The following is a 21,798-nucleotide window of genomic DNA, read 5'->3' as shown; positions in this document are numbered from 1 at the left end:
ACTCCCTCCCAACAGTGTGGCCACTCTAACAAAACTAGGAAAGGCCCTTTCCATGGAGTGCCCCAGCTGAAATGGGGGCATTTGAGAGCTTTGGGCTGCTTGCAGGGGGATGCACGTGCCATTTCTGGCAGGGCAGTGGCACCCACAGGTTGCCCTTCCAACACCCCCACCCTGATGCTGGGGTGAGAATTCTCCTTTTGCCCTGTGTTTCCTGCCCAGTTCCAGGCAGTGCATCCTCCACAGTTCTTGTGGAGTTGCAGGAGGAGTGAGTCTGCAGCAGGAGCAGTGTTCCCCTCAGTGTGGGGTGTGCAGGGAATCTGTGCCCCAGCAGACTTTGCCATGACCTGGCTGGGAACAAGGGCTGTAGTGGTGCTTTCTGAGGGGAAAACAGCCCTTCTGTACCAAAGAGGGCTTAAAAAGCAGCTGTACCCACTTGTGACAGATGCTCCTCTGGGATTCAAGAGTTTGTGGGTATTGCAGGGCAGAATGAGCTGTGTGGGTCAGGAGATGTGGAGTGGGATGGAGCTCCCTTCCCTCTGCTGAGAGCACAGTAAAACTCTGGTGCTGCTTGGGTGGCAGAATTCAGTTTTCTTGTGAAATAAGCATTGTCCATGCCTTGCTGGGTCTGTGTTTCCCTCTGCCAGCAGGAAGGCAGGTGAGGCAGTGGGTGCCCCTTGGTGTGGGGCAGCCAGGGGCTCTCATGGTCCCCACATTAACTGACCCTGCCTGGTGTTGCAGCAGCTCTGGGTTTTACATGGCAGGAGAGGGGCTTTGCATGGAGTTTCTGTGTGCCACTTGGCAGGTTTTGTGTGTATTGCCCTTTTTTTTTTCCCAATCCTTAAGTAAAAATGTATCTTTGGCAACTGGGTGTAGCAGGGGGATCCCCGGGCTGTAGAGTCAGGAACTGCCGAGCTGCAGCTGCACCATCCCACAACCCCAGCCCTGCTTTTGTCTGCACTGACAGTCCATGGGAGAGGGGCTGGCTCCCAAACAAAGCCCACAGAGCATTTTGAGCAGTGCTGCTGCTCCCCCATGTGAGGTGGCTCCACAAGCCCAGCACAGCTGTGGCTCTGCTCCTCAACAGCTGCCATGCCCCTCTCCCCAGAATTAAAACCCAAGCCACATTTAAACCACTGGGTTGTGGACAAGACTTTCTAGGCAGGTCTTAGAGCACAGATGAGCCTGGTCCTCTCTCACCTGTACCTGCCCAAGGGACAAAATGAAGGCTGTGAGGCAAGGTCTGGCAGTGTGGGCTGTGGCAGTGCCAGCAGCTTTCCTGGAGCCGCAGCTGCAGTTTCCCCATTCAGCCCTGGGTAGGGAGGCCTGGAGCCTCCACCCCTGCGTGTCAGCCCGACCTTTACACCCAGCTGGAGGCTGAAGGTCGGGCTGTGCAGCGCTGGGTGCCGGGCTGGCGGCTGCTCCTGCCCAGCCGCCTGGCAGGAAGGGGCTGGTGTCGTCTGGAGGCTTCCCCAGCTCTTCCTGCACGTCTCTGCTGCTGGGATGTAGAAGCAAAAGGTGAATTCCTCCTCCCTGCTCCTCTTCCAAGGGCAGGCACTTTGTGTTTTGCCTCCTTTTCCCCATTCCTGCTGAGGGGAAGGTTTTTGCTGCCAGCAGAGTGGTAACTGGGGGCTCTCCCAGTGGCTGTGGTTGTGTCTCCCTGCTCCAGCTGGTGGGCAGTGGTCTCCTGGAGGGGCTCTTGCTCTCTCTCTCCATGTTTTGAGCTGTTCTGTAGGTCAGCAGCTTGCCGAGTCCTGCCCAGCCATTCCCTCAAGGAGCAGTGGAGGTCACAGCAGCACTGCCTGAGCTGCTGTGTGGGAAGCTGTGGTGGGGTTGGGAGCAGCTGGAGCCCTGCCTGCTCCAGGTGCCCTGCCCGGACCCCTGCACGGCTCTGTAACCTCTCCAGCTCTGTGTGCAGTGCCAGGCAGGCCGGTGGGCACAGTGCCCCGTGGGGATGAGCCCGGGGCCAGCCGTGCCGGCACTGAGCAGCCCTGTCCCCGCAGAGTACAGCCGCTTCGAGTCCAAGATCCACGACCTGCGGGAGCAGATGATGAACAGCAGCATGAGCTCGGGCTCGGGCTCGCTCCGCACCAGCGAGAAGAGATCGCTCTACGTCCGGTAAGGCCCCGCCCGTTCCGGCAGCGACCGGCACGGCCCCGGGGGTGGGGAGGGCTGCAGGGGGGGCACAGCTCAGCCTGGGCTGTGCAGAGCCATGGGCACATCCCCATGGCTGCAGGGGCTGGTCACAGCTCAGCCTGGGCTGGTCACAGCTCAGCCTGGGCTCTGCAGAGCCACGGGGACATCCCCGCGGGTGGGCTGGGCTGCTGGGGGGGTCACAGCTCAGCCTGGGCTGTGCAGAGCCACAGGCACATCCACCAGCATGGGGTGTCCCAGCTCAGCCTGGGCTGTACAGTGCCATAGACACATCCCCACAGCTGCTGCAGGGATGTCACAGCTCAGCCTGGGCTCTGCAGAGCCTCAGAGCTCGGTGTGTCAGGGACCAGGGGGGTGAGTACCATGGATGCATCACAAAGCCCGGAGGGAGCACCAGACTTGTGCACTGGCTTGTCAAGGGTACTCGCATGCCTCTCCCAAGGTCTGCTCCAGCTTGGAAAGCAGTGGTCTCTGCAGAGCCTGGGTGGCTGCTGGCCAGCCCAACACACTGAGGAGAACAGGGAAATGGTGGGCATCCAGCCCTGCTTGTGCCCCAGGCAGCTCGTGGCAGCTTTCAGGGCACTGTCTCTGAACCAGCTAACAGGCTTCTCCTTGTCTCGTCCTGCCATTGCTGTGGCAGGATCTGGCTGGATGGGAGATGAGCTCTTAGGAGGATTATTGCTCTGAGCCCTCAGAGCACTTTTGGTCAGGAGCCAGGTGCAGGACAGGCAGGCAGGGGTTAAACAGCCATGCAGCTCAAACTGCTGCAAGTCCTGTGTGGACAGGACAATCCCTGCCTGCCTCCTGCCACCTCCTGCCTGCCACAGCGCCAGTGGGATGAGCGCTAATGAGTAATTTTAACTTGGTAATTAAAATAATCCTGTAAATCCTAACCCTGCGCAGCCTGCTGCAGGTGAGGCTGGCAGGAGCAAGGGATGCTGCCTCTCCTTCCCTGTGAGAAGGATGGCAAGGGCCAAGGCTGCATGAGCCTCAGCTGCATCTCCCACTGCATGGCTGCTCCGTGCAGAGGGACCTCAGGCAGGGTGGAGATGTTGCAAGCCTGGCATGGCAGGAGGGGAGAGCTGCAGCTCTGGGTTCCTGCAGTTCACACCTTCCCACAAGTCTCTGCAGGCATCTTGCTTGATTTAGCATCCCAGGGCTTCCTGGGGGTGTGCGACAAGCTGGGTGCAGTGTTGAATAAACATCATCTTGTTAGGCCTGCCCTCACTCCCCTGCTGTCCTGTGGGCACCCTCATGTGTGGAGGAGGATTTAGGCTGGGTCCAGCTTGAGTTGAGCCTGTTTTCTGCCTGGAAAGGTGCTCATGGATCAAAATATTCCTATGAAACAGAGCAGCTCCCTGTTGCCTCCATGATACTCATAGCATTTCTTAATTCTTGGTGCATCCCCCCATGGGGCTTTGGAGGCCTCCACAGCACTGTGCCCCTCACACACACCCAGGAGGAGCTGGGCTGTGCCTTGATGATCCCAGGGTGATCCCAGGGAAGAGCTTTTCCCGAGTGTGGCCCATCACTGCACTCTGCTTGACACACACCCTGCAGACGTGCTTGGAAGAGCTGCCGGGTGCCCAGGCTGCCCCAGCCCTTCTGGGCGGGGTAGTTTCAAGCACAGTTCACCCGAAACCAGCTGAGCTGCTGTGCTGTGGACAGGACATCAATTACAGGACTTGCTACCCAGCTGCTTGAGTCAGCCCTGTGTGGCTGCATTGCAGCCTGTGTGCTGTGGGAGGGCAGGAGCTGGGCACCCCAGTGCCTGCTGGAGCTGATTTGGGGGTGCTGGGGTGCAGCACAGGTAGGGGCAAGGCGGGTTCACATGCTGCCTGTCACCTCCCTGCACTGCTGAGGGCAAAGTCTGCAGCGCCGGGGCCATGCTGGGTGGGGATGGAGGTCAGGCAGGCTTTGTGCCTGGGCACCAGGAGGAAGCCATGGGAGTCCTTGGCACTGCTCCTCTGCCCTCCAGCCAAGCCATCTGCTCTCCTGGCTCTGAGAGCTGGGAGCTGGCCTGGGACAGAGCGGAGCTGCCGTCTGCCCCTGCGCCCCGAGGGGCACTGAGCCACGGGGGTGCTGCATGCCAGCACAGCCAGGGGCTGCTGTCCTGGAGCACTGTGCCCTGGGGTGCCAGGGCCTCCTGTGCTGGCTCTGCCGTGCCCTGACCCTGCACAGACCTTGCTGTGCCTGTCCTGGGGGCTGGTGGCTGCTGCCGGAGGAGCACGGGCCCTGTGCACTCTGCAGGGCAGGGTACACAGAGTGGGCAGGGAGGAGCACGGGCCCTGTTCAGGGCAGGCTGCATGGAGTGGGCAGGAGGAGCATGGGCCCTGTTCAGGGCAGGCTGCATGGAGTGGGCAGGGAGGAGCACGGGCCCTGTTCAGGGCAGGCTGCACAGAGTGGGCAGGGAGGAGAGCACGGGCCCTGTTCAGGGCAGGCTGCACAGAGTGGGCAGGGAGCAGAGCATGGGCCCTGATCAGGGCAGGCTGCACGCAGTGGGCAGGGCTCCTCACAGCCTGCCTGCCTTTGGGAACCGGCCTGACCAGTTCCCCCAGGCCTTGGCCAGCAGCACTGACCTCACAGCGGCCTGCCAGCCACATGCAGCCTTATCTTCTGGCCTGGAGCTGCCTGCAAGGCTCGATTACCTCCAGCCAAAGCACCCTTTGGGGCTCTGCTGCCTGCTCCAGCCAGGCTGCCTTGCAGAGGGAACAGGCACAGGAGCTGCGCCAGCCCTGAGCAGGCTGGGCAAGGAGAGCAGATCTGGTGGCTGAATGTATCTGGATGCATAGGGCACATTGGGTCTTGTCCCTCCCCATGGGGCAGCCCTTCTTCTTCCCATTCAAGACTCAGGCCCAAGTGCCCTGGAAGGTTTCATAGCCCAGGACTCACCTGGCAGAAATGCTCTCCAAGCTCTGCTGCTCCCCAGGGACATGCCACATCGTCCCACAGCCCTTCCATTTTCGGTGTGCTTTTGGAGTCCCCACAGTGGAAGGGGGTAATGAGCAGAACAGAGGAGATCTCTCCTGCTTGCAGAAGGTTTATTAGGGCCAGGATTAAACCAGCAGCAACCCAGTGTTTGCAGTGCTGGACTCATGCTGGGCTGGGGGCCAGTGGGGCCAGTGTCCCAGGAGCAAATACAGAGGTTTTGCTGCCAGTACTTTTAGTGACTTGTTCCTTTCTTTGTCTTTTTACAAGTTAATGCATCAAAGCAGACACAGTTTGTGTGATCTGACATTAGTAGAACAAGTTGCAGGTGAAGCCTCTGAGAGCAGCTTATGGGTACAGGCTGCAGTGCTGTGTGTGATGTTGGTGTGCAGGAAAAGCATTTGTGCTCCTCTAGTAGAAAACCAAAGTCTTTTCTATAGCTGGTTAGTTTAATTTTGAAGATAATTTTAAACTCAATAAACTGTTCTCAGGGGAGGTGTTTAGGGCTATGAAAAGGATCAGTTGTGGAAGTAGATATATATATACTCTGAGATGCATTCGTCACTCACAGGCTCTGTACATAAATGAAGGCTGTGCTCAAAGCTGTGGTGGCCTGGTGGTCTCTGCCAGTGCAACCACCCACCAGCAGTGGGGTCTGATGTTCCCTATCCCATTCCCAGGCCCCACAGCCATGGAGGGATGGTGGGGAGCAGCCCTTCCTTGGGCTGCTGCTGTGGGCCTGGCCTGCTCACCAACCACAGGCACTTTCAGTGTGGCTCATGTGCACCTGCAGCCGAGGTCAGCAGGGAGTTCTCAGTCCAGTCTCTCTCTCAGTCACTCTTGTTCCTGCCTTGCACTCCTCAGGGCTTGTGCTGAGCCTGCCAGCCCAGGGGTGTGCAGGTGGCTGCCACCACTGCTCACCTTGGCAGGGCTTGGGTTGAACTTTATCAGGTGTGACGGTGGCAGTGCCCCAGGAGGGTGGCACTGCTGCTGCCCTCGCTGCCTGGCTGTGCTCAGAGAAGACCTTGCTGCTCTCTGCCCCTCCCCAGAGCCCTGTTTGACTATGACCGGACCAGGGACAGCTGCTTGCCCAGCCAGGGGCTCAGCTTCTCCTACGGGGACATCCTGCACGTCATCAACGCCTCGGATGACGAGTGGTGGCAGGCCAGGCTGGTGACAGCCCACGGCGAGAGCGAGCAGATCGGGGTCATCCCCAGCAAGAAGAGGTGAGTGTCCAACACCAGGAGCTGGCACACACATCTAGTGACACCAGGATTTCCCTGAGCTCTGCAGCCCCAGGGCCCTGCTCAGGAGGGATCTCCCTGTGGTCCCAGTGCACCTGCCCTGTGCAGCCTGCAGGGCAGCTGGGTTGCAAGCTGGGGCTGTGTGCAGATTGCCCTACACAGGTTCTCCAAAGCTGGGGAGACTCCAGGTGAGGAGGGGAGTGGTCAGCCCCCTCTGTGGTGCCTGTGGGGATGGAGAGTTGGTGTTAGCCAGTCTGGGTATCTGTGTGAGAGCAAGGGCTGCTCCTTGTGTCCTCTGTCAGTGTGCCCAGCTCTGTAGCCAGATCCCACTGTGAGGTGGGGAGTCACAGAGAGCAGAGGAGCTGGCTGCTGCTGCCTTCAGGTCTGCAAAGCCAGCCTTGAGTCTGTCCCTATCGAGAAGGCTGGCTTGGCTCCTCTCCTGCTGCTGCCCAGACCCTGGGCAGGCAGCTCCACATCTGCCCCTTCCTTGGAAGCAGCTTCCATTTGCCAACGGGGCCACCACCCAAGGGTGCCTTTGGCTGCCTGAGGAGCCACGTGGGCAGCGTGGAGGGCGCATGGACGGGACTAGCAGCTCTTTCTCTCCTGATCAGGGTGGAAAAGAAGGAGAGAGCACGGTTGAAAACAGTGAAGTTCCACGCCAGGACTGGCATGATTGAGTCCAACAGGGTAAGTGCTGATCTGGGGCTCAGTGGGGCACCTGGAACTGGTACCTAGTGAGGGCAGGATGAGTCCCAGCAGCAAAAGCTCCTCATTGGGCAGCTCAAACCAATCCCAAGGCAAAGAGCTGTGTGACTGGACCTGCCCCAGGCCCACATCTGCTTGGCACAAACCCTCTGTGAATATGCAGTGATTGAGCAGAGGAGTCCAGGATGGTGTGAAAGCACTGGGAAGGAGCCATGATTGGAGTGATGGGGTGGCAGAGCTCATGGCTTGGAGCTGCCTGAAGGTAGCTGGTGAAGGTAGCTGCCCTCACACCTCAGGAGCAGTGCCTAACAGGCCAACAAGAGAGGAAGAGCAGCCTGGCTACCCCTGCAGAGCTACTGACTGCCCCATCAGCTTCCCAGCATCCTTACCACATGTTTTTCTCCATGCTTAATTTTTTTCCTGCATTACAGTTCTCACGTAATCTCCATGATTTCATTTGAGGGTGACCACCCTGCCACAGCTCCTCATTGTGTCTCCATTTTAATTTTCCCCACATGTGTTAAACACCATTGTTTTTTCTGTCCTCCTCCCATCTCCTGTTCTTCAGTCGATCAAAACGAAACGTAAAAAGAGTTTCCGCCTCTCTCGAAAGTTCCCATTTTACAAGAGCAAAGAGAACCTGGCCCAGGAGAGCAGCGGACAGGAACGTAAGTAGCAGCTGGCCAGAGAGGGAAAACCTGCACCCCTGAGCTTCCCTGCCCTGAGGGAAGAGATTCAGCACCGTTCCCTAGCCAGGGGTCCTGGCACCTGCCTGTACTCAGGTTGTGCTCCACAGTCGTGCCAGCAGCTAGGGAGAAACTCGAGCTGGAAATGAAAGCAACAGCTGCAGTCTGGCACTCTCTTCCTTTCTCTCATGTTCAATGTCTTCATCTTTTCATCCAACTTTACACCCACCCAGCTCCCTGCTCTGCCTCCCCCTGCTCTCCCCCCTTTGCTGCAGGCTCTGCTCCCTCCCTCTGCCTGCTTCCCTCCCAGTGAGGGGCTGGCTGCCTCCTGCAGAGCTTCTCCTGTCCCTGCCAGGGCTCAGGCCTGGGGAAATCCCAGCTCCATCTTCCCTAGAAGTGACTCACAGCTTCACATTCCCACTGGAGAGCCCTTCCAGTGTGTTCACAGGGAAGCCATGACCCTGCTGCCCACCCATGGCTGAGGCACATCTCTGGTAGTTGGCTGCAGATGTTGAGGCTCCACAGCTCTCACCACCCTGGGGCTCCCACTAAAGGCAAGGTGTTTATCTTGCTGCCCCAAATGCTGATGTGGGCAGCACTGGAGCTGCTCCCCAAACCCAGCCCCTCCTCTGAGTGCTGGGCTGCATCCACTCCTCGGGCAGGCACCCAGCTGGCAGTGCCCACACCTCTAGGAAGGGGCAGTGGGCAAGGCAGAGCTGTGTCTGTGCCCCAGTGCCAGCCCAGCAAGCACATCCTCTCCCCTCTGGGGCTGTCCTGGTGTCACACAGAGCAGGAGCAGCTGCTGGGCTGCTCCAAGGGCTGCCTGCATCCCTGTGCTGCCCATGCCAGGCTGGTGCCAGCTGATTTTAGCAGACAGCCCAAGCCTCTGGCTGTGCTGAGGTTGTCTCTGTGTCTGCCTGTCTGTGGTAGTGCCTGCACATGGCTGGGCTCCAGAGAGATCAGTGCTGAACCTGGGGCTGCCTTTGGCTGCCCTGCAGTGAGGTGACACAGCGTGGGGATGGGGCAGGCCCCTCTCTCCCTGCCTGTGTCACAGGCACACAGCCAGCTCCCTCCCTGTGCTCTGCCCTGTCCATCCCAGCTGGCACTGGGGGGCCTCTGCCTCACATTTCCACAGCCTGTGCAAGCATTGGGGTGTGGGGCAGCTGACACACACAGCTGGGGAAAAGTGTCCTCCTGCCATGTATTGCAGGACTGTGTGCTGTGCTGGGGAGGCACAGAGCCACTGTGCCCTGCCAGGGCACCCCATGAGGAGAAACACTTCAGCCCCTGTGCCAGCAGCTCAGGGCTGCAACTGCTTGCTGCCAATGATGCTGCTGTGGCTGCCCTGCCCTCCCCAGGCCCAGGGTGGCTCCTGGGGGCTCTGTGGCAGAGAGGGTGAGCTTGGGGGGCGGAGGGGGTCCAGCCAGACAAGGCAAGGTGTTGGCAGCGGGCTGATGGTGTCAGCTCTGAAGATATTTAACCTCACTTGCAGTTGCAGCTCTGGGCCGTTCTGCACTCCTGTCACTAATGCTGGTCTGGCTCTGTCTCCCCCGTCCCTCTGACTCCCCTTTCCTGCGCTGTCTTCTCTCCCCCTCTCCCCCTTCTTGCTGTCTGTGAAATCAGGACTTCCCTGGGTTAAGTGACGATTATTATGGAGCAAAGAACCTGAGTAAGTTGAATTCCGATGCACATTGTTCCCTGTGTGTGGCTGGCGGTGCCTGGGGCGTGCCTGGGGCAGCTGTGCTTCCCTGGCTGCAGGGCAGGAGGAGCCCGGGGGCTGCGGGGCTTGAGGTGCCTCTGCTGCACGTGGGACGGGGTGGGGGAGCTTGTGTGGGGGTGGTGGCCGTGCCCTGAGTGCCTGCTGCACCTCCTCATCCTCTTCCTCCTGCTCCTGTCTGGGTTGGTCGGTGCTTCAGCACTCGGAGCCACTTCCAGTGTGGGTGGGACGTGGCCATGGTGGGCCTGCTCTGAACGGGGAGGGTGACAACATTTTGAGGTGTTCCCACCTTTCTCTGGGTTACCACATGTGCAGAACTGCAGAATAAGGAGAGGAGCCCCATGGGATGTGGGTTCTCTGCCAAGCCCCACACCCCCAGGCAGTGCAGAGCCTGACTGGGGCAGGCAGCGGCCAGCAAGGCTCTGTGGGGTGGTCGCAGCACTAGGATCAGCCTGAGCAAGCAAAGCCCCAAACTCTGTCCCATTCTGTCACTGTCTTGTCTCTGTGTGTCCCAGCCCCATCCCCAGAGGCAGTGGATCCCCTGTGCCCATCCCTGTGCCAGCACAGCCGTGCCCTCCCTGCCCGCTGTGTGCATGCTGCACTGCTCCCCTGCCAGCACCCCCTGTGCACTCCCCCTTCCCTCGGCCTGGGATGCCCTCACCTGTGCCAGGCAGGCCCTCCTGGCCTCTCTGTCCCCTCCTGGAGCATCCCCTGCATGTCCCCGGGCTCCCAGCCCAGGGTGAACGATGCCGCCCTTGCCCACGAGGCACAGACTCGTCCCACTGGGGGCTGGGCTGCAGGTTTTGGGGAGCCACTGCTGTCCTGCCCTTGGTCACTAGTGCTGGGTGACAGCTGGCTGCCCCCGTGCCTCCTGCCCAGGCTCCTTCTGAAGGGATCTCTCTGGTTGCTTTGCAGAGGGCGTGACATCAAACACCAGTGACAGCGAGAGCAGTTCCAGTAAGTGTGTGTGCACCTGCTCTCCCGCCCCTGTCCGTGTGTCTGTGTGTCCGTGTGTCGGTGTGCATGTCTGGGCACATCCATCCTGTCTGTCTGGAGGCTGTTCCTTCCTGCTGGAGACCCTGAGATGCTGCGGCCAGCTCGGGGCAGGGACAGCAGGGGCTGGCAGCAGCAGTGAGCCTGCCTGCTTCTCTGCTCTCTCCTGGCTGCTCCAGGGCAGGGTGGCGGCTCCCAGTCCATGGTGATGCCCCATCCTCAACAGCCAGAGGCCAGGCCTGTACAAGAGTATGGGATCCAGCTGCAACAGATGCTCCTTCTGTCCCCAGAAAGCCCTCTAAATACCTGCAGGGAGGACACAACGTCCCAATGGGCTGGAGCCTGCAGCAGTGGGGGAGGGAAGGAAGAGGCTTGACCCAGAGCTGGGACATGAATAATTAAAGTGGCTCAAGGGCACATAGCTGCATGCCCAGCATGCTTCACATCCGTGGGTGGAGTGAAGGGGACAGCCTGGAGTGTCCCCAGAGCTGGGGGAGGCTGGAGGGGCAGGAGGCAGCTCCTCACAGCTGCAGAGGGGCTGGAGAGCTGCTGCAATGCTCACCTCTGTCGCCCTGGCTCTGTTGCAGAAGGACAAGAGGACACCATCCTGTCGTACGAGCCAGTGACGCGGCAAGAAAGTAAGTCCTGAGCTGAGCTGCCCTGTGCCCACTGCAGTGGGGCCACCTGTGTGCCCAGCACAGCCAGGGGGTCCTGTGGGCCCTCCCCTCCTGCCACAGCAGCAGGGCACTGGGTGGATGCAAGAGGAGTCCCGTGTGGTGCATGCAGCAGGGGTGCCAGGTGTACACGGCTTTCCTGGCCTCACTGTCCATTTTTAATCAGAAAAGATTTGTGTGTGGTCTGCAAGACCAAGGGAAAGATCCCTTCAAAAACTGAGCTGGGCTTTAGTCCTCAGCTGAGGACAAGATTATCCCTTCCTGCCTCAGACCCAGTCCCTACTGCAGAGCAGAGCACCCCCTCCCTGGCCACAGCCTGCAGCCTTTAACCCTGCTTGATGCCCAAACCCTGCAGACCCTTTTGCAGACTGAATAGTCCCAGCCTCGGTGGTCTGTCCTTGCCAGGAGCTGGATCTGACCCTTAGGCTCCCATAACTCCCCCAGCTCTGTGCATCCTCGCCCAGCTGTCCTGGTTCTGGCTCCTGCCCAAGCAAGGGAGCAGCTTTGCTGATCCACAACCCTGGAGACCTGCAGAACCTTCCCTGGGGCCACACAGATGGTTTGGGTCAGATGGGAAGGACATGTTCACTGTGCCCAGGAGGAGATAAACTCTCACAGAGGAGGCACCTTTGGGTGCCCATGTGAGCAGGAGCACCCACTGCCAGCAGGGAGAGGGCAGGTCCATGCCAGAAGTGGCACTGGGGTCAGCTCTGCAGCACAGGGGGGGCTCAGGTGTGGCTCTTGTTTGCAGTTCACTATGCCAGGCCAGTGATCATCCTGGGCCCGACCAAGGACAGAATTAACGACGACCTCATCTCGGAATTCCCTCACAAGTTTGGTTCCTGCGTGCCCCGTAAGTCCCAGCTCGGGGCCACAGCTGGAGGGAGGGGACAGGGCTGGCTCTGCTCCTTGCAGGGTCCTGCCCGTGGCATGGGGAGGGGGCAGGAGCACGGGGTGGGTTTGTCCCTCCTGGTTTGTGGGGTCACTCTGGGCTCACTCTTGGTTCCCGCTCTCTGCAGACACCACCAGGCCTCGGCGTGACAACGAGGTGGACGGCCAGGACTATCACTTTGTGGTGTCCAGGGAGCAGATGGAGAAAGACATCCAGGACAACAAGTTCATAGAGGCTGGGCAGTTCAATGACAATCTCTATGGCACCAGCATCCAGTCCGTGCGGGCGGTGGCAGAGCGGGTGAGTGCCAGGTGCCATTCCTGGCACTGGGATGCATCCAGCAGCTCCCCTCCTTCCCCCCTGGTGTTAATCGAGGGCTGTAACCACATTAAGCAAGCACAGCAGATCCTCTCCTCCCTCCAGAGTCCTGCCAAGCCATGTGGCTGCTTTTCTCAGCTGTTACTCTGCCTCAGTATGGTACCTCTGTCATCCAAACTCCACCCAAAAGCCTGGCACTGCTGGCCCAGCCTTGTGCTCAGGACTCACAGGATGGAGATACCTGGGTGCCCTGAAAGCAGCAGCGTTCCTCTGGAGGAGTCCTGGAGCTACCCAGGGCTTGTAAATAGTTTCACAAGCCCAGACAAAGGCTCAGTCCCTTTGAATTGTTGCTGTCCTGCCCTGAGCAAGCAGGAATGTGAGGCCATTGGGAGCTGGCTTGTGCCTCAGGAGTGGGGTTCATTTCTGTGGCTCCTCCCTTTCCAAGCACATCTGTATGAGCAAGCTGTTTCCCACACAGAGCAGAGTGTGTGGGTAGGTCTGATCCTGCCTGTCTCCTTTCTAGGGGAAGCACTGCATCCTGGATGTGTCTGGCAATGCTATCAAGAGGTTGCGACAAGCACAACTTTATCCCATTGCCATTTTCATCAAACCTAAATCCATTGAAGCCCTCATGTAAGTGCAGCACCGTGTTCTGTGCCTGTCCTGCTGCTCCTGGCCCTGGGTAGAGCAGGCTGGAAAGAATGGGAGAGCTGAGCTTGCAACTCTTCTGAGCAGCAGCAGCAGCAGCATAGAGTATTATCTGTGAGGAGAGTCAACAGCTTGAGAGTGACCCTGAGATCAGAAGGAATTCTGCTGGCACCAAGGGGCCTGGGAAAACCCTTCTCAAGTCAGAAAGGGTCAAATTGCTTATTTCTCTGTTTTATGGAGATGAGAAACCCTAGGCAGGCAGCAGCAGTCTCACAAGTTTAAGGGATTGTCTGGGTTTGAATTCCCTTCTGTGCTGTGGTGCAGGGCTGGGGTAGGTGGCAGTGGGAGGAACTGTGGAGGTTGAGATGAAGGGCCAAGGCAGCCTGGGGTCTGTGGGGAAGGGAGCTGGGTCCTGCACAGCTTCCATTCCTCTGAGCAGAGGATTCCCAGGCACCCTGGCTCTGTGGGCTATTTTTGCTTCTGTTCATTGCTGAGAAAAAGAGCTGAAAATTTCTTATTTTTTGTGTGTGGCAGGGAGATGAACCGGAGACAGACATATGAACAGGCCAACAAGGTCTTTGACAAAGCCATGAAACTTGAGCAAGAGTTTGGAGAATATTTTACAGGTGAGTGTCCTGAGCAGGCTTGTATCTGATTTACTTCATTTTTCCATCCAGCAGCTGTGACCTCTCTACCAGCACTGTCCTACTGCAGGGTCATGGGAAAACGTCCAGCTTCACAAAGCAAGACAGAAATGGCACTTTGCCAGGAGGGCTCTGCAAGGGGACTGCTCCAAGATCAGTGGATAGGAGTAAACCAGTCAGAGAGGAGGAGACAAGTTGTCAGGCAGGATTTTCTGAGTTTGTGAAAGCTTATCACCAACTTCAACAATAATAAAAATCTCAAAATCCCCGAGCAGGGGAAGCACAGGGTTTCAGAGTGCTACAAGTCTACAGGAAGTAAACTCCCTGCATGGGAGAAAAGGGGAGCATTTTCAAAAAGAGAAGAGAAGTTTCTAAAGGGGAAAGATTAAAAATTAGTGACCTAAATGGTGGAGACAGTCCTGAGTTATTACAAAACATCTACCAAAAAAGACTGGAAGTTTGGCTTGCTTCCTAAGTAGTCTTTGCTCAAGAACCAGTCAGGGGTTGCTGACACTTTGTGCCTGCTGAGATGAACTGCTCATGACACAGGCATCCTTGTGCATTAGGGAACTAATGCTTCTAACATGATTAATTCTGGAAAACCACAGGCAGGTGAAGAGGCAGAGGAACTGGTCTTCCATCCTTTTTCCAGTGCAATAGCTGTTTCTTCTGAAGTTGAGGAATGAAAATGTTGCCAAACTGTGCATTACCTGCCTAACAGCTACTGGGAAAAACCCCAAGCAGGATGTTTTCCAAAAACTGATTTCATGGGCACATAATGGAGTACAAACACGGTGAGCTTTCCCCAGACCTCCTGTCCTGGGCTCCAGAGCTGCTGGCTGCTTTTCCAGGAAAACAGGCCCTCAACATGCCACTGTGCACTTGGAGGGCGAGTTTGATGTTGACCTGTGAAAAAGGAATGCTGTTGGCTGAAATGTGTTGAAAGAACTGGGTAATGGGCAGAGAGATGGTCACTGCCACAGGTTCTGTGCCAGCAACTTGGTATGAGGGAGCAGAGATGCTGGAGGATGGTCCTGGCTGGGTTACAGAGGCAGGAAAGCTTTGGCCCTTCTTGAGCATCTTGCTGTGGTGTAGCAGCCCAGGGCAGTGCAGGATGGGGTAGGGGCTGCTGCTGGGAGCCTTTCCTAGCCTGAGAGCTCTGTGTTCCCACCCTGCAGCACAGGAGGCAAACAGGAGGAGCCCTCAGCAGCCAGCCAGAGGGAAAACCAGAGGGAAGGGACAAAGCTGGCACCTCGGGGGGGATCCTGGTGCACCCCATGAGCTGCCCCAGCCCTGCCTTCCCTGCTGTGGTCAGTGCAGCCCCGGTGCCTGACACAGCGTGCAAAGCTGATTAGCAGCCTGGTGTGGAGGGCCCTGCACACAGCCAGGAGCTCTGCCAGCTGGGATCAGCACTGGCTAATCCCCACCGAGGTGCTGCTTTAACCCTCTGTGTCACGGCGCCCAGGGCAGCTCCCCTGACAGCGCCTGGCTCAGTCCCTGCAGGCTGTGCCCTCTGGGGCTCCAGGAGGGCTCTCCTTGACTCAGGGCAGTGCTGCCTGGGGCTCAGGGTCTTGCTTGTTCTCTCCTCTTCCAGCCATCGTACAAGGAGACTCTCTTGAAGAAATTTACAGCAAAATCAAACAGATCATTGAGGACCAGTCCGGGCACTACATCTGGGTCCCGTCCCCAGAGAAACTCTGAAGATGTCTCCCTCCTGCTTCCCTGTGAGCAGAAGATCTCTGAAGTCCCACCCATCCGAGCCCTCTGCCCCGAGGGGGAGGGATATGAAAACTATTCCTGCTCCCTTTTTTAGATCGTCGCAAAATTGAGTTTTCTAGTCCTGTTTCTTTTGTTGGGATGAACTCATATCATTCATCACGTGACTGTTCCCACCATTCCTGCATGGACCTTCCCACTGCTCCAGTAGAGACAGACGAAAACCCATTCAAGGTTGTTTTTTTATTATTATTATTATATTATTATTATTATATTATTATTATTATTAACTAAACGAAGAATCAAGATGGGAGGAGGCAGCTAAGGACTAATGTAAGAAGACAAGTGAAACAATGGACTCTGAACACATGAGCTGGTATCAGAGCTCCAGGGGCATTTTTCCAAGTGTGACCGTCTAGCAGCTCTGAACAGTGCGACAGATGGGGCAGCAGAAAGCATTTTATTTATCTGTATATGTAATTTATATATAATATAGAGGAGAGATATTATATATATATTATATATATATATGTATGTGGACTAGGAAATCTGAGGGACCTCTCTGGAAAGGTGTTGTATTATTGCAAGGTTCTCTCAGTTCCTCTGTCCCGAGCACTCGGCGCAGGGAGTCCACTTGGGCAGGAAGAGCTCAAACGGTACCAGGTGCTTTGGAAACTTCTCCCATGCAGGCCAGTTCCCTGCAGCCCCCCTGGGTCTGAGACAGGCCAGAGACTGGTACAGCCTGTGCAGGAGGGACCAGAGCAAGGAGCAGCAGCTGGCCTGCGAGAGGCTGGGAGACAGAGACTGAGCAGGAGGCTGCGGAGCAAGAGAATGGATGATGCTACATATTAAATTGCACATTGTTTTACACATCACCTTATGTGTTTGCATGAGAGGTTTCCTTTTGGTTCTATTTTTTTAAGCTGATTTTAAACCAAAACCATATTGTGTTGTTGTGTTGGCTTTTTTAATTATTATTATAATTATTATTATAATTATTATTCCATTTTTCTCTTGTCAATGATGAACTGAATGGGTATAAAATCCAGTTTTTTAACTTATTTTTTAAGCTGGCTCTATTGTAAATAGAATCTAGATCTGTGGTGTTTAGTTAAGAAATACTTTACTGGCCACATGGAACAAATGTACTCACTGTCCTGTGTTGCTGTGAAAAACCTGGGATGTTGGACTGGCCCTGTACCTGTGGGTGCAGGTGGAATGACCCATTCTGGCTGTGGCAGCACACTGGCATTCCCTTCTGCATTAGCCACTGGCAGGAAAAGCCCCCAGCTGTGCCTTGGATGGACACTCCCATTTTGCAGCTCAGTGACAGATTAAACCCTTCTGTGTCCCCTGCTCCGTGCCAGTTCCTGGCCCTGCTGTGTGCCCATGCCAGGGCTGGCTGTCCCGGGAGGGGCCCTCCCTGCAGCAGAGGTGACTGCACGGCCACCGTGCCTGGCTCTGACATTCTGTGGGAATCTGTGGCTGGAGCTGCATTCTGCTGCCTCCCCCAGCCACCCCAGAACCCTGGAGTGCTGCCCCAGCTGGCAGCTGAGGGCAGGGGCTGCAGAGCTGCCCCATGCCCTGGGCACTGGCATTTTTCAGGAGAGGCACAGAGACACTTGGCCCTAAGCTGAGACATGTCTGTCTTTGAGGACACTTTGTGCTTGAGTGGGGCTCCAGGCCCTTGTGTGGAGCTGGGGACACTCTCGTGGCCTTTGAGCAGTGTGTGCTGGGTTCTCAGAGTCCAGGTCCCAGCGCTCCCACCCTACCCAGAGCTGTGGATGCTGTTCCTCACACAGCACAGTGCCACCCACAGCACAGGAGGTCGCTGTCCAAGCACGCCCAGGTAAGTCTCCTCCTGCCCCTGCTTGGCAGGGATGGGCTGTGGTCCCTGTCCCCGAGGTGATGGCTCTGTGTGTGTCAGTCAGTGCCGCTGTCCCTGTGCTGCCTGGGGAGGAGCCTCTCTGCCCGCCCTGCATCCCGAGGAGCCCTGCAGGGACCCAGCAGCTTCTGGGGCCAGGAGGGCTCTGCAGCAGCCCCAGCTGTGAGCACAGTGGAGGGCAGGAGGGTTCTGCTGTCGCTGGGACCGACCCTAAAGGAGCACACAGAACTTTGGCAATGGGTTCCTGCCGGGCATCCAGCCCCTGCCCCGCTGGTCCTGCTCCAGCTGCTATAAATGTCGGTCCCTGAAGAAGTGGAGTAAGTGAAACAAAAGTCCTTAAGGTGCTAGTCACACATTCCTATCTTTTGTCTTTTTTTTTTCTTTTCTTTTTTCTGGTTTTTCCTAATAGCCTGTCTCCCTCTCTCAAGTCACGTGGAGAAAAGATGATGTACTCCATGGCATAGCTGACAGTACTGAATCAATCATGACAACAGTAGTTGGTTAACAGTGTTTCTTCCAAGGAGACATATATTTTTAATAAACAGAGAGTTGCAAAGAACTCTTGTCTTTGAGACCTTCTTGTAGAGTCCTTCATTGTGTACCAGATCTGGGTTTTTTTGGTGCTGGTGTTAGTAACTCTTGATATGGTCTCTTTATGGCAAACTGGAGTATTGACACTGATTTAGGGGGAAAAAAACAGCCTTTTTTAGTATAAAAGGTGATGCCTGAGAACTTGCCTAGTGGAAAAAGGAAACCTAAAAAAAAAAGAAAATAGAAAATAAAAAGAAAGGAAGTGAGCTTATTTAGAGCTGCAACTCAGCCACTGAAAAGTGCTTTTGGTTGGGTTGTTTTAAGCCAGGTTAAGTCTGGCCTGATGACACAACACCATAATGTATTCTGGATCATGGCTTGAATTCTGGGGAAGTTGCCTTACAAATAATAGGGTCCATGGGCTGCTATATAATTGTTCTTGTATTGGATATAAAGACAGCAAAGTAAATACATAGTCCAGCTAAAGTAGAACTTTTTAGTTTTAACATGCTGCTTAAATATCAGAGGGAAGAAAAGTTGTAAGGACAACTGGTATAATTTTTAGTACCTTCAAATGCAAAGAAGTGTTCACTGAAAGACAAATGTGGTTAGAGGGGTGTCACAGTCCTTTCGTGCCTGAATCTGCTTTGTCATTTAGCTGAGCTGAAGGGGTTTGGTTTTTAAATACTCAATTTCTTTTTTACTTTCAAACTGCACAGAAGAGAAGCAAATTATGATTTCAGGAGAACAAGGATATTGTACCCACTGAGCATGGGCATACAGTTTGCTGACTGTTGAGTTTGTGAAGCCCACTGGACCAATTCAAAACCATTTAGAAACTCCTTTAACTGATCAGATCAGCAGCCTGGTGGTGGTGGTTGCCCACAAAACACCGGAAGATTCAGCAGTTGCTAAGAATGATGCTAGAATTACCACTGTCAAAAATCAAACTGCTTGCATGCTGACAGATGTGGAGCCAGGGATGAAGCAGCACAGAAATATTGTCTGTTGCTGCTCTGCCCAGCCCGCGTGGGGCTGCAGCCACCCCTCCCATGGCCTGTCCTGAGCTCCTGTGTCACCTCATCTGCTGTGACAGCAAAACATCCAGGCTCCAGGGGGAGAGGAACACGGGGTTATCTTCTCCAATAAACCCTGGCACTGCTGTGAGGCAGAACAACCTCTGGAAGAGAAACACCATGTGAAGAGAAAGAGGGTGGCTTGGAGAAGGAATTGGCTCTATTAAAGCTGTAACCACCCATTTTCCTGGCTAAGGATAAGTTGCAAAGTCCTGGCCCAGAAAATAGCAGAGCATTGTCCTGAAAATGCTCCTGTGCAGTTGTGAAATGTAGGAGCTGGTTCTTTTCTCTCCTAAGATGTCCTGCTAAAGCTGCCTGCAACAGGCATGAAACTAATCTGCCCTAAGACACTTCTAGAAAATTAGACTGTAAGCTGCTTGTGCTCTAGAGAAACATGTCTGTGCTTCTGTCTGCAGCTCTGGGTAATTAGCTGTCTTAGCTAAGCAGGAGAGCACAGGTTGTGCTGTGAGGCTACTGGAAGAGGGGCTTTAAAGGAATGTAATTAGAATTTTCTCCAAATTATTTTCCCCATTGATGGAGCTGTCTCAGATATGCCTGTTGTTGCTAATGATGCTTGGCAGCACAATCTTCAAGAACTGCTGTTCTCTGCTTTCCTCAGGCTGTCACAGCAGGATTCATGGCACTGAAGCATCTGCTGTGAAGCAGGTAAAGTTATCTTGTCAAAGGTGTCTCTTTCTTTCAAGAATCCTTGGGTACCTTGACCTTCAGTGTTTATTTATATCCCTTGCCTCCAAATGAGGGTCATTTGTTTACCCTTAGGGTTTTTAACCCTAAGGGAAAAACATTACACATAGTTAGAGTCAATCAGTGCAGCATGTCTGAGTGGTACCAGCACGTGGGAGCACCTCTGGGACCTGCAGGACCTGCTTGGGGCCACACCTGACTCAGCACAGGGTGACTCTGGAATTTCCTCCCCTGGTTACAGGGCACTGCTTGACAAAATCTCCTGCCCAATCCTCTAACGAGCTTCAGCCCTCTTCCAATTACCTTCATTTCTGATTACTGTGGTACAGTAGTGGTACAGATTACTGTGACCACTGCTAAGTGTGAGTGGCCAGGCCAGCCCCTCTCCCCGTCCTGCCTCTCCCAGCTGCTCAGAGCAGCCCCGGCAGTGGGAGCAGAGCTCTCTCCCCAGTGCCTGCTGGGAGGTGCCCCCTCGGTGCAGGGCTGTGGAGAAGCCCTGCTCCTGCTGCAGGTGCTCTGGGTGGTGCAAGGGGCTCCAGGGCTCGGCAGCTGAGCTGGGATCCTCTCTGCCCTGCCCCATCCCCAGATCTTCTCAGCAAGGATGTTTTTGCCCGGGCAGGCTCCCTGCCCCATCAATCCCAGGTGCTGGCTTGGATTCACCCAATTCCCACTGCAATTCCCTCGTGCCCCTGCACTGCTGCTCCTCCACAAACGGTTAAGAAGTCAAATTAGGGGCAAAAAAGGGCAGAAAATACTGGCTAGGGAAAAGTCTGTGACCTGCTGCCCTGAGGAGCCATCTGTGTTCTCAGAAGCTGGGAGGGCTCTGCAGCACAGAACCAGTGTCCAGCACACCCTGGAGCTCCCACAGTGATGTGTAAATAGGAAAGTACAGCTGCAATGCCACCCTCTGGAGCCATCTGTGCACATCCAGGGATGAGCACACAGCTCTGAGCTGAAAGAGAACAGGGATCAATGAAAAGAATGGGGGAAGAATGAACAGCTCTGTTATTTTTTTACAGGTCAGCTGTTGCTGGTTTAGAAAACATTTATAAATCACAGTCACCCTCGATGGAGTGCTGAACTGTAAAGCACATTTAGCCTGGACCAGCCTGCATCTGGACCAAGAAACACCTGCAAAGGTGTGATTGCACACAGACAACCTACTGGGAACAGCCACTGGAAATGGCTAATTACAGTCTGATTCAACTAGGAGAGGAATTCTTGTCCTACTTAAACCCTTTGGTAAATACTAAGCCTGGAATAAAATGTACTGTGTAAAAATGTGCAGGAAGAGATGAGTGCTATCAGCAGAGGCTGAAACTTATCTGATCCAGGCTCTTCAGGGCTGTGTGTAGCATAAAAGAAATCAGAGTATCTGCAAGGAAAAAATTCAAACCATTCTGGCTGTAGGCAAACCCACATTTAGTGTTTGCTGCCTTCTATGGCTGTATGTAATTACCTCCTTGCACTTGCTGGGCAAACATGACCTTTCTGAGCAGGTACAGTGTGACACCTTTACCTGTTTATGTGTGTGCAAGTCAGAACTGAGCAGTAATTAAAGCCAGCCCAACAGGCTCCAAGGAGATTCTGCAGGCAGGATGGGAACCTTTGAGTTTTTGGCATCATTTAGAGTCCCCCAGTGCTGTGATGCAGCATGGATCTCCAAACCTGTGACTCCAGAAGAATTTTCTGTTTCATCTGAGACCTGGATTTTTACAGATTTAAAGGTATTTCTTGGTTAAACAGGCAGTACATTGTGCATTAGAGATCTGAAAGCAATGTCTCAGAGACCCAAACTAGGTCTGGTGAACTGATTTAAGCTCACCATGAAATGGAGAATTGAGACTAAACAGATCCATGCTCCTCTAAAGGAGCTCCGTGTGTGACCCTTCAGGTGCCCCTCCTGGGGTCCCAGTGGCGCCACCCCAGACTGGGACCAGAGTCCCTTGGCTGTGGCAGCTCCAGTGACCCAGTGGGTCCTTGCTGGGCTCCCTGCACACCCCACACTCACACAGAGGACTCCCCACTGGCTCAGCCCCAGCTTTCCACAGCCACATCCCAGATGTGCTCAGACTTGTGAGCACCTGCCTGGCCCAGGGCTCAGGAGCCCTCCCAGGGACAGCTGCAGCTTCTGCCCTGAGCTCAGCACTGCTGCTTCTTCTGTTCCAAGGGACTGTGAAACCAGCAAACAGCTCTGAATTCTTGTCCCCACTGAAATGGACTGGAAACTAAACAATCTGATAAATATTTATGCAGCAAGGCAGCTATGACAACCAGAGGAGATG

The 21,798-nt window shown here is 55.3% G+C and overlaps 1 protein-coding gene across 11 annotated transcripts in view; it reads left to right on the top strand.

The window, feature by feature from the left end:
• Window positions 1-16,261, top strand: part of DLG3 (discs large MAGUK scaffold protein 3) — a 77,034-nt gene extending 60,773 nt beyond the window's left edge. For 6 of the 11 annotated variants that reach the window (XM_064713200.1, XM_064713208.1, XM_064713203.1 and 3 more), the window contains 11 exons: window positions 2,001-2,115; window positions 6,129-6,305; window positions 6,935-7,010; window positions 7,597-7,696; window positions 10,347-10,388; window positions 11,012-11,062; window positions 11,850-11,951; window positions 12,118-12,290; window positions 12,832-12,941; window positions 13,491-13,582; window positions 15,195-16,261. In XM_064713200.1, the coding sequence (XP_064569270.1) occupies window positions 2,001-2,115; window positions 6,129-6,305; window positions 6,935-7,010; window positions 7,597-7,696; window positions 10,347-10,388; window positions 11,012-11,062; window positions 11,850-11,951; window positions 12,118-12,290; window positions 12,832-12,941; window positions 13,491-13,582; window positions 15,195-15,301 (1,145 nt within the window). In that variant the 3' untranslated portion in view covers window positions 15,302-16,261. Of the gene's footprint in view, window positions 1-2,000; window positions 2,116-6,128; window positions 6,306-6,934; window positions 7,011-7,596; window positions 7,697-9,337; window positions 9,384-10,346; window positions 10,389-11,011; window positions 11,063-11,849; window positions 11,952-12,117; window positions 12,291-12,831; window positions 12,942-13,490; window positions 13,583-15,194 lie in introns of all 11 variants that reach the window. The other 5 variants (XM_064713202.1, XM_064713206.1, XM_064713207.1 and 2 more) reach the window with 2 other exon arrangements.
• The last annotated feature ends 5,537 nt before the right edge of the window (window positions 16,262-21,798 follow it).

The sequence above is a fragment of the Zonotrichia leucophrys genome, chromosome 4A (assembly GCF_028769735.1).
Source record: "Zonotrichia leucophrys gambelii isolate GWCS_2022_RI chromosome 4A, RI_Zleu_2.0, whole genome shotgun sequence".
Lineage (NCBI taxonomy): Eukaryota > Metazoa > Chordata > Aves > Passeriformes > Passerellidae > Zonotrichia > Zonotrichia leucophrys.
Note: the sequence above shows the minus strand (reverse complement) of the source record. Positions and strands in the feature narration are given on the sequence as shown.